The 11,944-nt window shown below is 36.4% G+C and overlaps 3 protein-coding genes across 3 annotated transcripts in view; all 3 read left to right on the top strand.

Moving 5' to 3' along the window:
- The first annotated feature begins 2,883 nt into the window (after positions 1 to 2,883).
- On the top strand, positions 2,884 to 3,825 carry LOC111481471 (VQ motif-containing protein 22-like). The gene has a single exon (XM_023126896.1). It carries the CDS (start codon positions 2,989 to 2,991, stop codon positions 3,643 to 3,645), a length of 657 nt encoding a protein of 218 aa, XP_022982664.1. The 5' UTR covers positions 2,884 to 2,988; the 3' UTR covers positions 3,646 to 3,825.
- A 2,358-nt stretch (positions 3,826 to 6,183) lies between these two features.
- On the top strand, positions 6,184 to 8,360 carry LOC111479500 (ATPase WRNIP1). The gene has a single exon (XM_023124201.1). The coding sequence runs from the start codon at positions 6,393 to 6,395 to the stop codon at positions 8,154 to 8,156; it is 1,764 nt and encodes a 587-aa protein (XP_022979969.1). The 5' UTR covers positions 6,184 to 6,392; the 3' UTR covers positions 8,157 to 8,360.
- Positions 8,361 to 10,469: 2,109 nt separating this feature from the next.
- Positions 10,470 to 11,944, top strand: part of LOC111479509 (probable carotenoid cleavage dioxygenase 4, chloroplastic) — a 6,609-nt gene continuing 5,134 nt past the window's right edge. The window contains exon 1 of the mRNA XM_023124213.1: positions 10,470 to 11,146. Coding sequence (XP_022979981.1) covers positions 10,619 to 11,146 — 528 coding nt within the window. The 5' untranslated portion in view covers positions 10,470 to 10,618. The remainder of the gene's footprint in view (positions 11,147 to 11,944) is intronic.

The following is an 11,944-nucleotide window of genomic DNA, read 5'->3' as shown; positions in this document are numbered from 1 at the left end:
AAAAAAAAAAAAAAAAAAAAAAAAAAAAAAAAAAAAAAAAAAAAAAAAAAAAAAAAAAAAAAAAAAAAAAAAAAAAAAAAGTCAATATGAAATTACCTCAATTAATCCTATTGAATTTAACTCGAATTAAAAAATGTAAAGAAAATAAATGAAATAATAATAATAATAATAATAAAGTAAAAATTATGTCCTTATCCTCAATTTTGACCGCAATCTTGGGCAAGACTCGGTCTTCCTTGTTCTATTCTATCCCATGAAACCCTAATTTGAATTCTAGAGCTTTTGTTTCACATTAATAGATTTTTTTTTTTTTTTTTTTTTTGAGTTTAGATTTAAATTTTATACCCTTAAATGATATAAATAATAAAGTAATCAGTTAAATAGATGTTCGTATTGATATAGATCAATGGTCAAGAATAAACAATTCTATTTATATTGATATAGATCAATGACTAAAAACAAACCGATCTAATCGTACTCACATCGATTGATGACTTAGAATAAAAATATTCTATTCAATATGATATAGAACGATGACTAAGAATAAAGGGTTCGTTCTCAAATAATAAATGTAGATTTTTAAATCAACCTTTAAAGTGAGTCAAAAGCCACTCACCAACAAAATAACTCGTACCACGACGTGATTAAGATGTCATTAATTTGCACTCAAATAAATGGTAGTTTTTTTTTTTTTTTTTCTTTAATGTGTTTCTAGGAAACCTTTTTTTTTCGTTTTGGGTAAGTGAGAAAAGTGAAGCAAAACACCAAAAAATTTGAATATTCAAACGTCATGATTAATTTTGTGTCGTTTTTGTTTGGTTTGGTGAATCATTTCTCGTTTGTTGAAATTTATTAGATTTTGTCTGAGGGTAAAAAAAGTAGGTTACTAGTTATTTAAATCACAATTTACTCAAGTTGAACTAGTACGAGCGAAGACGTTGGGCCTCAAATGAGATGGATTGTGAAATCCCACATCAGTTGGAAAGGAGAACTAGACGCCGAAAGGGGATGAATTGTGAAATCCCGCATTAATTGGAAAGTGTTGGATGATGAAAGTCCCACATCGGCTAATTTAGGAAATGATCATGGGTTTATAAGTGAGGAATACTAACTCTATTGGTATGAGGCCTTTTGGGAAGCCCAACGCAAAGTCATGAGAGCTTAGGCTCAAAGTGGACAATATCATACCATTGTGGAGAGTCGCAACCAATACTAACTCTAATATATATATATATATATATATATATTTTTTGTTATTTTTATAATAGTATTTTATTATGAAAATCATTTAAAATAATTAATTTGATTTACTTTATTTTATTCTAAACTCAACCTTCAACGTTTTAAATACTTACTTTAATCCAACCTTTAAAATAATTATTTTAGTCCAACTTTTAAAATATAATAACTTTTAAAAATATCTATTTTGATTCTTTAAAAAATAAAATAAAATATTTTCTTCAAAATAACTAAAACCCTTTATTTAAAATTTCAATAAGAAAAAAAACATATTTAAAACATAAAATAAATGAACCTTTGTGTGGACACAGATCCCATGACACAACCAACGAACAACATTCTATCCATAATTTGGTCTTTTAATTTTCTCTATTTTCTCTTAATAATATGATAAAGACTTATATGAACATACCCACATTCTGATTCTTTGTCTCTACCCCTGCCATCTGGGTGGCGGCGGCTGGCCGTTGAAGACAAACGTGATCGGAGCATCGGTTGCGACGTCGTGTGGAGGCGGCAGCAACCGCCGGCCGCCGTTTCTGTCGTCACTCGTGGAGAAGATGAACCAGAGAGCGGCAGCGAACAGTGCCGGCGGGGGTTTGGGCGGCTGAACCTTCGTCAGAGGCTCGAGGAAGGTTGGAGGAAAAAGACAAAAAGTTGTCTTTTCAGGATTTTTAATAAATAAAATAAAACTCCAACTTTTCTCAATCCCTTTTCTACCCTTTTGTTTAATTTCTAAAATTATAATTATAATTATCCTTTATTAAATTTAAGTAACATTTAGAAAGTGGGCGTTACTGTGGCATTATTTTATTATATAATGTTTGTTATCGGTGTATAATAAACTTTAGAAAAAATATATATTTCAAACCTTAGTATTATCATACCATGTGATATCCACTCACCTAGTACTTGCTTTAACCAACATATGCGACTTTGAGGACACTCACATTAATACACACCACAACTCACATTAGCATAAATAGATTAAACCAATCACTCAAATTTTTATTTTTATATACACACAAAAATCAACCCACTTCGATCTGTACTATAACCAACAAGGTTGGTGGACGGAGTGGGGAATACCCAATTAAGAGGAGAATGACTAATGTAACCATCCAAGTCCACTTTTAGCTAATATTGTCTTTTTAGACTTTTCCTTTGGAATTTTTTCGAGAGGTTTTTACTAACAGTTTACTAAGGGGTGGACTTGAACCGTTACAAATGGTATCAGAGCCAGATACACGGTAATGTGCCAACTAGAATGTTGGGGTCCGAAGGGGGTGGATTGGGAGGTCCCATATTGATTGGAGAAGGAAACGAGTGGCAACGAGAAGAACGAAACATTCTTTACAAGGGTCTGGAAACCTTTTCCCAACTGACACCTTTTAAAAATATCAAGTAGAAAGTCTAAAGAAGACGATATCGGCTAATAGTGAACTTGAGACATTACAAGTAGGTGAGTCAGAAGAGGTTTTTTTTCATTAGCTAAATGGGGACAAAAACTTAAGACTTGTGTGCGACCTTGCTAATAGTTATCTTAAAAAAATTAAAAAAATAAGAAAAGAGGAAAGAAAATTATTCCATTAATTTGGTGTTTAGTTTGACTAGAGTGATTCAACCATAAATAGGACTTCAGCTCCTTCAACTATCCTTCCATTCTTACCAAAACCAGAACACTCAAGAAAAGAAACAAGAAGACGAAGAGGGATAGAGATTTTCTTTACCTCTTGGCTGTGTTAAATCATGTCCAGCCCCGGCGATTGGCTTCAATTTTACCATCAAAATCTTTCTACCACGGCGCCGCCACCACCTTCCGATTTACCCACCTCCTCTGCAACGATCTTTGCAGAACGAGTATCAGACGCCACCGCCGTCCCCACTACTTCCGCTGCTATCATCGGAAGTTCGGCTGGAAACACCGGCTTGAATCCGGAAGGTCGTGTCGGAAAGCCGATTCGTCGCCGGTCCAGAGCGTCACGGCGGACTCCGACAACGTTGCTCAACACAGATACGACGAATTTCAGAGCGATGGTTCAGCAATTCACTGGCGGTCCGACTTCTTCTTCCGCCTCATCGATTTCCCCCAATTTTCCGCTAGGGTTCCGCGGGATTTGTCAATCGAATTTCGGCACTCCACCGAACGCCGTGATTTCTCCACCGTCTGATTATCTACAACTGCCGCAGTTTTATCATTCCCACCCCCAGCCGTTCATGTTTCCGGCCGCTGCACATGGCGGAGACTTTCTGCAGAGGATATCCGTTGCGAGGCCGGCTAATGACGGAGTCGCTGGAGATGGATTTCTGATGGAAAGTGCGGTTTCTTCTCAAATTCCTACCACCGGAGCTTCTGCAGATTCCTCCAACAAGACCAATCACGGTAATGGTGCCTCACTGTTCTAACGCCGGCGAAGGAACTCCGACGCCGATGCCTAATCCGATTAATTTTTTAGTTTGTAGAAATTTATAGGGCTTTTGCACATCTGATAATTTGATATATATTTTTAGGATTTTTTTAGTTTTTTCTTTAGTGGGTATATTGAGATAATACTAGAAGAAATAGGGATTTGGCTTTTTTATTTTGATTTTTCTTATTTTGTGATTAAAAGGGAGTTAAAAGTTTTTTTTTTTCTTTTTTTAATTTCCTAAAATTTTATGCATTTCATATATATTTTAATTAAAATTTCGATATAATATTATAAGCTAAAAGTGTTTTTAATAATATACAAGAATATATTGTGTTTAATGGAATGGGTACATATGTAATTTCACATTTTACTTTTCAATATTTACATCTCAATCCTTATCAAAGGGTTAATAAATAAAATGTTTTCCACATGGGTCTTTTGTAAAAAAAACTTTTAGGGCTTTTATTTTTTATTTTAAATTTTTTCCCCAATGCTTTTCTACATAGATAATAATACTATTCATCAAGTACATAAATAAAATGTACTTAAAATAAAATTTAAATAATTAAAATGGGTAAGGTGTGGTATTTAAAGAAAAAATAATAATTTATTACAGTGATTAACATGTTTGCTAATTTTTATATGTTGTCCTCGTAAAATGACGATATTTTATATGAGCAGTCTTAAATCATGTCTTAACTTTTTTAAATATACGATATTTTACAGATTTATTGTGATGAAATGTATATAATTTTTTTGTCACGAAATTAATTCAAAATTAATTTTAATAATTTTGATTTTATTAATTCATCTCAAATTATATATTTATTTTTTCTGATAGATGTTTGGAATAATTGATTTTATTATATTAGCCGAATAATAATAATAATAATAATAATAATAATAATAATAATAATAATAATAATCTAACAAAGTATTTGAAAATTTCCTCGTTTTTGTTATAGAAAAACAATTAATACCTTTAAAGTTCATTTCAAGCTCGTGGCTCGTGTAAGACCCTTAAAATACTGACTTAAGAATTATAAAATAAATCACCAAATAAAATATTTCTTAAAATATAATGATTTTTCATTGTCACGTGCCCAATGTACTAAAATATGTATATTGGTCGGGCCAAATTGTAAATAAAGAAAATACAACCATTCATTTTAAAATTAAAGTTAAATTATACCTAATATATGAATATTTTAATGCAGTATATATTCTTATAAAAAAAAAAAAAAAAAAAAAAAAACTTTGTTAAATATGTCATTGGTCAAAAGTCAACTAAATGTTTCCATCTTTTTAAGCTTTTCTATCCTCAAAATCGCTCTCATTTGAATGTAATCTCGATTCATTCATGTACTCCACATAAAATACGAGAGTCAAATTAATAAAATAAAATTTCGAGGAAGGTGACATGAAATAGGATGGAAAGTGGGAGTGAATCTCTGGTAATGCACCACTCATCACACATCACAAGACCCCACTAAACTAAACCCATTCAAAAGTCAAATCTCAACACTAATGCCCTTATAAATGCCTTATGATTCACTAACATCTTCAATCAGCCAAGGTTTGTCTTTGTCAACCGAATTCACTTGTACAGGATTCAAGCTTGTTCGATCACACACGGCATATACGCGTGCATATTCAGGAATCACCATATAAGCTTGTTCGACTATACTAGGCCAAGTCATTCAACTCGATCTTACCTCTACTCAGGGCCAAGATCTCTCAATACAATATTGCATCTCATCGTCTCATCTAGGTTCCCAATTAACATGACCCATATGTCTTGACACCATTCAAAATCATACGTGATTATCCAGCATTTAAATAATAATAAAAAGACGAAATTAATATAAAAAATGATATCTTTGGTTGGTTTCACATTCCCGGAAGAGTAAAGTTTATGATAGGATAAGTCACTTGGGTAGGTATAATGTTTGGAATGGATTAGTAACAAAAAAAAAGAAGGGGACAAAAATAAAAGGGCACATTGAAAAGGAAAACACTCCCCTTTAAATAAATATATTTATTTCATTTTAGTCCCTACATTCTCAACCATTTACCTTGAAGTCCTTTATTTTATAACAAAATTTAACAAGTCGATGAAATAAATATTTAATTGCTTCAAATTTTATAATAAAGTTCAGAATTTTGTTAAGGCTAATTATGATAATAATAATATTTTTATTTTAGTTTATAAATATTAGATTTGGTAGAATGGGCTTAAATTCAAGGCCCAAAAGCGGGCCCAATATGGATTTGGTGTCCTCACATATGGGTTGCCTTGCTTGGTTTTTTTTACCACGGTTAATCATTTGCAATAGTTTAATTTAAAATAGTAAAATCAAATAAATAAATAACTATTTAAATAAAAATACTCTTCCATTTTTCCGTTAGTATATCTTAATTTGTATTTTATTTTATTGCATTTAATTAATATATAAAAATTAAATCATAAATTATAGTTTTATAGTAGCTAAAAAAAGGAACAAAAAGTTGGAAAAGAAGGATGGTGATAGTGAGGTTGCGGGATAAAGGTTAGAAGCAGTGTTCATATTCATTATTCTCTCTTTCGTTTTGTTGTGGAGAGAGAGAGAGAGAGAGAGAGAGGAGAGATCCGCATTCCCCCACTGAGCGGTAAAGCAGTATCAATACTGTGCTGAGATTTTGGAGGAGGAAGAAGAAGAAGAAGAAGAGGAAGAGAAGAGAAGAGAAGAGGTAGAGATTTCAATGGGGGAAGAAATGGAGCAACTGGTAAACATGGGTTTTCCCGACGAACTGGCGGCGCAAGCTTTAGCTGCTACCGGCGGTAAGTCTACTCTCAAAGCCACTGAGTGGATTCTCACCCATAAATCCTCTTCTTGTTCTTCTCCTTCACCTTCCCCTTCCCCCAAACCCAATCTCCCCATTTCTAACCCTAACGTCCAGCCCAAGCTCGACCGCTTCTTCCTCTTCCAGTCCCGCCCTCCGACCCCGCCCACCGCCGCCCTTCCTCAATCGGTTCAGAAACGAGACCCTGCTGCCATCGATTCCGATGTTGCTGACCTTAACCTCCACCAACTCTCTTCTAAGCGTCCGAAACTCCTGTCCTCCTCGATCGTATCGGTACCGGATTCTTCTGCTGGGAAGGGGAATCAGCCTCCGGACGAGCCTCTGTCGGAGCGGATGCGGCCTCGAACCGTCGACGATGTGGTAGGGCAAGATCATCTACTGGCGAAGAATTCGATACTTCGTTCTGCGCTGGAATGTAATCGATTGCCTTCGATTATCCTTTGGGGTCCGCCTGGTACAGGTAAGACCTCCATTGCCAAAGCTATTGTAGGTTCCACTTCTTCTTTCTCTCAGTCTTTTCGATTTGTGTCCCTGTCTGCTGTGACTTCCGGCGTTAAGGACGTTAGGGATGCTGTTGAGGAAGCTAGGAAAACTAGAATCAAGAACAATAAGAGGACTGTTTTGTTTCTGGATGAGGTTCACAGGTTCAACAAATCCCAACAGGATTCCTTTTTGCCTGTCATTGAAGATGGAAGCATCATCTTCTTGGGTGCCACTACCGAGAATCCTTCTTTCCATTTGATCACCCCTTTGTTGTCTAGATGTAGAGTTCTTACACTTAACGTATTGAAACCCCACCATGTTTCCGTGATTTTAAAACGAGCTATTGATGATTCTGAGAAGGGACTAGCTCGAACTATTTCCATGGGGGTTCAGGTTGGGGATGAAGCCATTGATTTCTTAGCTGCTAATTGTGATGGCGATGCCAGGACTGCTTTGAATGCATTGGAGATCTCTGCTATCACTGCTGCAGCCCGATCCAACCCTGCCCAAATTGACGATTGCAATGTAGAAGATGCCAACGGGAATGCTGTAAGGAATCGAGGCGACACGGCCTCATCATCGTCTGGATCCGTTGTTACTCTTGATGATGTGAAGGAGGCACTCCAATGTAAGCATCTTGCTTATGATAAAGCAGGGGAGGAGCACTACAATCTCATAAGTGCACTTCATAAGTCCATGAGAGGGAGCGATGCAGATGCTTCAATTTATTGGTTGGCAAGAATGTTGGAAGGTGGAGAACAGCCTCTGTATATAGCTAGAAGACTTGTAAGGTTCGCAAGCGAAGACGTCGGGTTGGCCGATCCATTGGCTCTGAATCAGGCTGTTTCTTGCTATCAGGCCTGCCATTTCATTGGCATGCCCGAGTGCAATGTCATTCTTGCGCAATGTGTGGCTTACTTAGCACTCGCCCCGAAGTCGATTGCGGTGTACCAAGCCATGGGAGCTGCACAGAAGGCTGTGAGGGAATCAGTTGGGCAAAATGAAGGTGTGCCTCTTCATCTTAGGAATGCTCCAACAAAGCTGATGAAGGAAATTGGATATGGGAAAGGCTATATTTACACCCCAGACAATCCCTCTGCAGCTCAAAGCTTTCTTCCACCATCTCTTCAAGGTTACAAATTTCTCAACTGGCCAGAATCACAAGGTACACAAAAATGACCAGTTAACGGTAAGTTTGCTGGTGAATACCTGTTTTTGGGAGTTTTAACTTTCTTTTTGTGGAGCTTTAAACATTTTAGTCCTTTTTCTGTTTGCCATTTTCCTGGCAGGTCCTTATCATTGCATTAATGTGGATGTTTGAATGTAATGATGAATTCTGTGTGCCCCATCTGTCTATCAATGCCTTGATTTTGTATTGTTCCATGCCCTCCCTCCCTCCCTCCCTCCCTCCCCCTCCTAAGAATTTTATCAATAATTTGATGAAAATGACTGTTATGAATGAAGATGTGGGCTTATAAACATTACTACAAATGGTAATGGGTTTCTTTGTTTAGTTGTTTCAGTCTTGTATTGTAAGAACTAAAGAAAGGTAATTGAATATGAATGTGAATGGGTTCATTTTTGGACCTAAAGGCTGGCTTGGCCTTGGCTGCTGCAGCACAGTGGCTGGCTGATGAATTAGCGGCCCATATGGAAAATGTTATCCTCCATGGATGAGGAGAGCTTCCCCTCCATCAACCATGGCGGCGCTACATTCATCCAAAAGCCTCGCCGGAGCAGCAGCAGCTGCTGCAACTGAACTGGATGATTTGAGTGCTCATTAAGACATCAAAAATCATGTGGATCTCTGTTTAATGGAGCCAAAATTGAGTTGATGTGTTGCTTAACTGTTGGATAGCTCATAATGGAGCAATCTAGACGACTATGTTGCAGGCCATGATGATGAAGTTGGGCTCATAATGGATAGCTCATTAAGAATTATCCTCTCCTTTTATTTTGTGGAGCACAATATAATCTATTATCCCCTTGCGTGTGATGGTGACTATTGAATCTTTATTCCACCTATGCTTCCAATTTAATGGCAATAACTATGTTAGTACCCTCTCATATTTCGATTTTTGGCTATCTTTCAGCTATATCTAGATAGCCAAAAATCGAAATAACACTCTCCCATCTCAGCTATCCAAACGTCTTAACGTAGATAGCTTTGTCTTTTTTCGGCCATCCAAATTTTTAGATAACCCAACTCATACAAGACCCATTCATAAAAATCCAAACTTTTTTACTCAAAAAGTCTTCATTAGCCACTTGTCACTTATAATTATCGAAGTTCTACTTGACTTTTGCTAACCGAGCTTCACTATTTTGTGTATTCAAGCAACATCTAAGACATTATTATTACTATTATTATTTGGTTCATTAATGTTTGAAAATATGGTGCCACATATAATTCAAATGACAATGAAAATTGTTGACAAAATTTGGAATTCTAAAATTTATATTTTCTTATAAAAAAAAAAAAAAAAAAATCTGTTTAGGCTAGCCACAGTGGGCCCACAGGTCCATTATGGATGCTACCACAAGGCCCACTGTTTCTTAGTTGGCCCCACTTCTTAAATTTTCATAATTATCTTTTTATTTGGATTTTTCATATTATCCTATATGTTACATATCGGTGTTTTTTTTCTTCCAATTATTACTTTCTTTTTAATTTTTTTTCAAGGTTCAACGAAAATGTTGGGATGTTAATTTTTTAATAATATGAATAATAAATATTTAAAAATAATCATGTTTTCTTTTAAGGTTATCCTAATTTAATGGTATAATTATTATGGAAGCCTTCTCTTTTATAATTAAAAACAATTAATCATTAAATCAATTAATATTCATAATATTAGAAGGTTCAATCTTTAATATTAATTAATTATTAATGAAGGATGCGTGCAAGACTTGAACATAGAGTGGGATCCACAATTGGATGGCTAATTTATATTCCTTATTTCGATTTTTATTGTGGGTAAATTAATATGTATTTATATTTAAAAATTCACCAATATATAGAAGAAAAAAAGTCCATTAGGTTTACCTAACATTCTTTTAATTGCATTCAAGATTAGACACCACTTGTCACAATCACACTTTTGATAGCAGCGGACTTGTGCTTGTGTAGCACTCACTTCTCTACAACAAATGAGCTAAGTCAATTCGTTCTTGTGTTACCTACGATCAAGCGATATATGCTCGAGGCTCTACCCCCGATTTAAGAAGAAAGTTTTAGAAAACGGGAGCAGAGAGATTTCGAATGAGAGTTTTGAAAGCGAATTTGAAAGATTGAAATTGGTGTTATATGTGATGCAAGCAAAAAGTCAATAACATATAATTATCGGGTGAAGAAAAGTGGATAAATAAAATACAGGAATGAATCACTACTATATTTAAATAAGAGTAATTTTAATGGTAGGATAATTAAAAAAAAACTTGAAAAGATCTTAAAATTAATATCTATTACCTATCTTTTTTAATAACAATAAACGACAAAAGTTTGCGGCGCCCTCCCGTCTGTGTATAGTAAAAGACAAAAGAAACAGATAATTCCTATTTTACCCTTTCCCTCTTTAAATTCGTATCACCTTTCTTTCGACCTCTGAGAAAATTGCAGGTTTTTCACTCCTTTTCGGATCATGGACGCCCTTTCTTCCCCTTTCCTCACCGGCGGGAACCTCCTCCTCTCTCCGCCAATCTCCATCTCCCGACCGCCCTTTTCTATGGCCATAACATCCGTTTTTACCGAAGAAACCCCCAAAACCGTGAAAAAAACGAATGCGGATTCTCCATCGCCCCGACGACCTCCTCCTCCTGCAATGGCGAAGGGCCCTTCCACCACACGACTCGAACCATCTTTACCGGCGAGGTTTTTCAATGCCTTTGACGACCTGATCAACAACTTCATAAACCCGCCGGTCAGTCCGTCGGTCGATCCACGGTACGTCCTTGCCGACAACTTCGCTCCGGTGGACGAGTTACCACCGACGGAGTGTGAAGTCATCCAAGGCTCGTTGGCTTCGTCTCTCAACGGCGCGTACATTCGTAACGGCCCGAATCCTCAGTACCTTCCCCGTGGGCCCTACCATTTGTTCGACGGCGACGGGATGCTTCACTCGCTTCGAATCTCCAACGGCCAAGCCGTTCTGTGCAGTCGTTATGTCAAGACTTACTGTGAATGTTTGATTAATCCACCACACCCAAATGGTGTGAGACTTCTCTTATTTATAATCATTTACAGAATACAGAAATAAGGTAAATTACAAATAATAAGGAAATAGCGATAAAAGGAAAGAATAATAAATGAATACAATATATTTGCATTTAGTAAAAGGGAAAATATGGTAACCCGTAATGTAAGGCAAATATCTAGATATTTGCCTTATAATGAACGGTCAACTATCCTTAACACCCCCCCGCAAGCTGAGCGTCGGATTTGAACGAACATGAAGCTTGGATCTGAAAAATTCAAAGAGAGGTCGAGAAATACTCTTTGTGAAGATGTCAGCAACTTGGAGATGAGAGGGTACATATTGTGTACGAAGTTTGCCAGCGATAACAAGTTCTCGAAGGAAATGATAATCTAGTTCAACATGCTTGGCCCGCTTGTGAGAAACAGGATTAGAGCTCAAAAAAATAGCACTTTTGTTGTCACATAAGAGTAAGGGCTGCTGTGAAATAGGGACCTTGAGGTCATGCAAAAGATGCGTAACCCAAAGAAGTTCAGCAGCAGTTGTGGCAAGAGCACGATACTCAGATTCACAGCTGGAGCGTGATACAGTAGGTTGCTTTTTGGCACTCCAAGAAATGAGATTGTTACCAAGATAAATAGAATAGCCGGATGTAGAACGACGAGTATCGGGACAACCAGCCCAGTCAGCATCCGAATAAGCGACTAGCGTACTAGGAACAGTGGATGGACGAAAGATAAGACCAAAGTGGAGTGTTCCTTTGACATAGCGAAG

Source organism: Cucurbita maxima, unplaced genomic scaffold (assembly GCF_002738345.1).
Source record: "Cucurbita maxima cultivar Rimu unplaced genomic scaffold, Cmax_1.0 Cma_Scf00001, whole genome shotgun sequence".
NCBI classification, from domain to species: Eukaryota; Viridiplantae; Streptophyta; class Magnoliopsida; order Cucurbitales; family Cucurbitaceae; genus Cucurbita; species Cucurbita maxima.
This window is presented reverse-complemented; position numbering and strand designations above follow the sequence as displayed.